A 1893-nucleotide genomic window follows, 5' to 3' on the forward strand; every position below is an offset into this window, starting at 1 on the left:
CGGCCACGGGGAGGGGGTCGGTGGCGCCCGCCCCGCGCTGGCGCTACGCCGTGCGCCCAGCCCCCGCAGTGGCGCTGGAGCTCGGCCGCCGTTCGCACCACGCGAGGCCACCGCGCGCGCGCGCCGCACCCACCCCCTGCTCGCGTCCCCGTCGGCTCGCCCTCCCGCACCCTCTCGCACACCCTCCGACGGCGACATGGCCAGGGTGCCGTTGGCCCTCACCAAGGACGAGCCGGGCTAGGCCGCCCCCGCCCGACTATGGCCGCCGCCAGCCGGTGGTGACCCCCGGGGGGGCCCCAGCAGCCGACCACAACAACGGACCCAGCGAAGCGACACCAACGACGTCGCAAAATAAAACCGGCGGGACTTTGTCTCGTTTTCAAATTGCGTACTAAGACCTCGGGCGTAGAAAAAGTGAAAGTGTGCGCTGCGTTTGCGCGTTGTGCTTCAAGATAGAACCACACCGGGCCAAATAGTTCTGTGATAATGCCAGCGGAGTCGGCCTACACGAACGGTAAGTGAGGTTAGGTTGACCTCGTGCATCGTCCTCCCCCCACCCCTTCCCCGCCCCCTCCTCCCTTATCCCGCAGCCTCTATGCGCCAAACGCAGTGGCAGTGTCCTATGGTCTGTGTCTTTTGCAGCAACCTCCTCGATCCAAAGGGCGTAGTAGTTAATAAAACTATTGACTCCTGTATATGAACCTAGGGCTAGAACGCCCTGACTGTGTTTTTCCACACCCTCTGCCGGGGGAAATGGGTGAAAAGGGGGTACGGGTACAGGTTTTGCTACTCTTTTTAAAACGTTTTAGATGTTTCCAAAATAACAAGCTTTTCTCAAACTGTGGAAAATGAGATATTTCACTCCACCCCAAAGTAACTACTACCGTTGACATTTTTGCAGTCAATATTCTGAGCTAAATAACTTCTACCTAGTTCTGCTATGATTCAATTCACCTGGCATCTGATGTGCCCCGTTGAATACCGTAGTTCGACCGCACCGCATACCGCATGCTCGCGCGCGGGCGGACTGCTTACTCGCTGGAGTCGTTTTAATGTGCCATGTTCAGGGACGTAAAGGCAAATTCACTAGCATGCTGTTTACGTTCTGGACTGTTCCGGGTGTATCTTTGAACGCGCTATCCCCTATTGCGGGATTGCATACTCGCTGGGTCTGCGGGGGCCAAAGGGAGTAGGCACACCTGCAACACTGGAGCGCATTATTCGAACATGCACCCGTTACAACTAGTATGGATGGGCTGAGTCAGACAACTGGTCTGGTATGTGGTTTATTGTAAACAATAGGAATGTCCTGCAAGTTTGAGTGAGAAGTTGTCAAACTGCCATTAATTTCGAGAGCCAAAAAAATATCATCACCATATCTCTCATATTATTACAGGGGTGGACGACACTTACGCAAAAGTATTCGACCTGGACGCCATCACAGGCTACGGGAATGTCGAATTTGGTATGCCTCGCTTTTTACCTCCTCACTTTTGAGCCTGTTCTCCCTTGCAGTTCGATATTTTTTGTCTGTTTGGTGCACCACTTGCACATCCTCACTGACAAGACCAAAGCACAGCAGCGCTGGTACAAAAGGAGATGGGAGCGGGGCGTATCGGGTAGGACACCCTAGGGACATGAGATCATGTCGTCACAACGTCTTTTTTGACATTTCTGAAACTTCATCGTGACCATTTCGTGATTCTGCAACAACTTTATTCTAGTTTGCTTTTCTCTCACCGCCCACCATTGCCCCTCCAAGAGTAAACCCAAATTTGCCCCCCCCCTTCCTTAAAATGTTTTTGAGTTTTTGAGGGCGGCGGGTAAGCTGTTGGCGGTAGCCGATTCTCGACGCCGTGCCCTCTTGATGTGGTCTTAGTGGGGGGAGGGGGG

At 54.1% G+C, this 1893-nt stretch overlaps 1 protein-coding gene across 2 annotated transcripts in view; it reads left to right on the top strand.

The window, feature by feature from the left end:
- The first annotated feature begins 73 nt into the window (after nt 1-73).
- The window catches only part of LOC113203073 (synaptotagmin-3), a 64971-nt gene continuing 63151 nt past the window's right edge, over nt 74-1893 (top strand). The window contains exons 1-2 of one of the 2 annotated variants that reach the window (XM_052265395.1): nt 74-514; nt 1397-1465. In XM_052265395.1, coding sequence (XP_052121355.1) covers nt 487-514; nt 1397-1465 — 97 coding nt within the window. In that variant the 5' untranslated portion in view covers nt 74-486. The remainder of the gene's footprint in view (nt 515-1396; nt 1466-1893) is intronic. The other variant, XM_052265396.1, reaches the window with a different exon arrangement.

This window comes from Frankliniella occidentalis, unplaced genomic scaffold, assembly GCF_000697945.3.
Source record: "Frankliniella occidentalis isolate FOCC.00 unplaced genomic scaffold, Focc_3.1 Scaffold26, whole genome shotgun sequence".
NCBI lineage: Eukaryota > Metazoa > Arthropoda > Insecta > Thysanoptera > Thripidae > Frankliniella > Frankliniella occidentalis.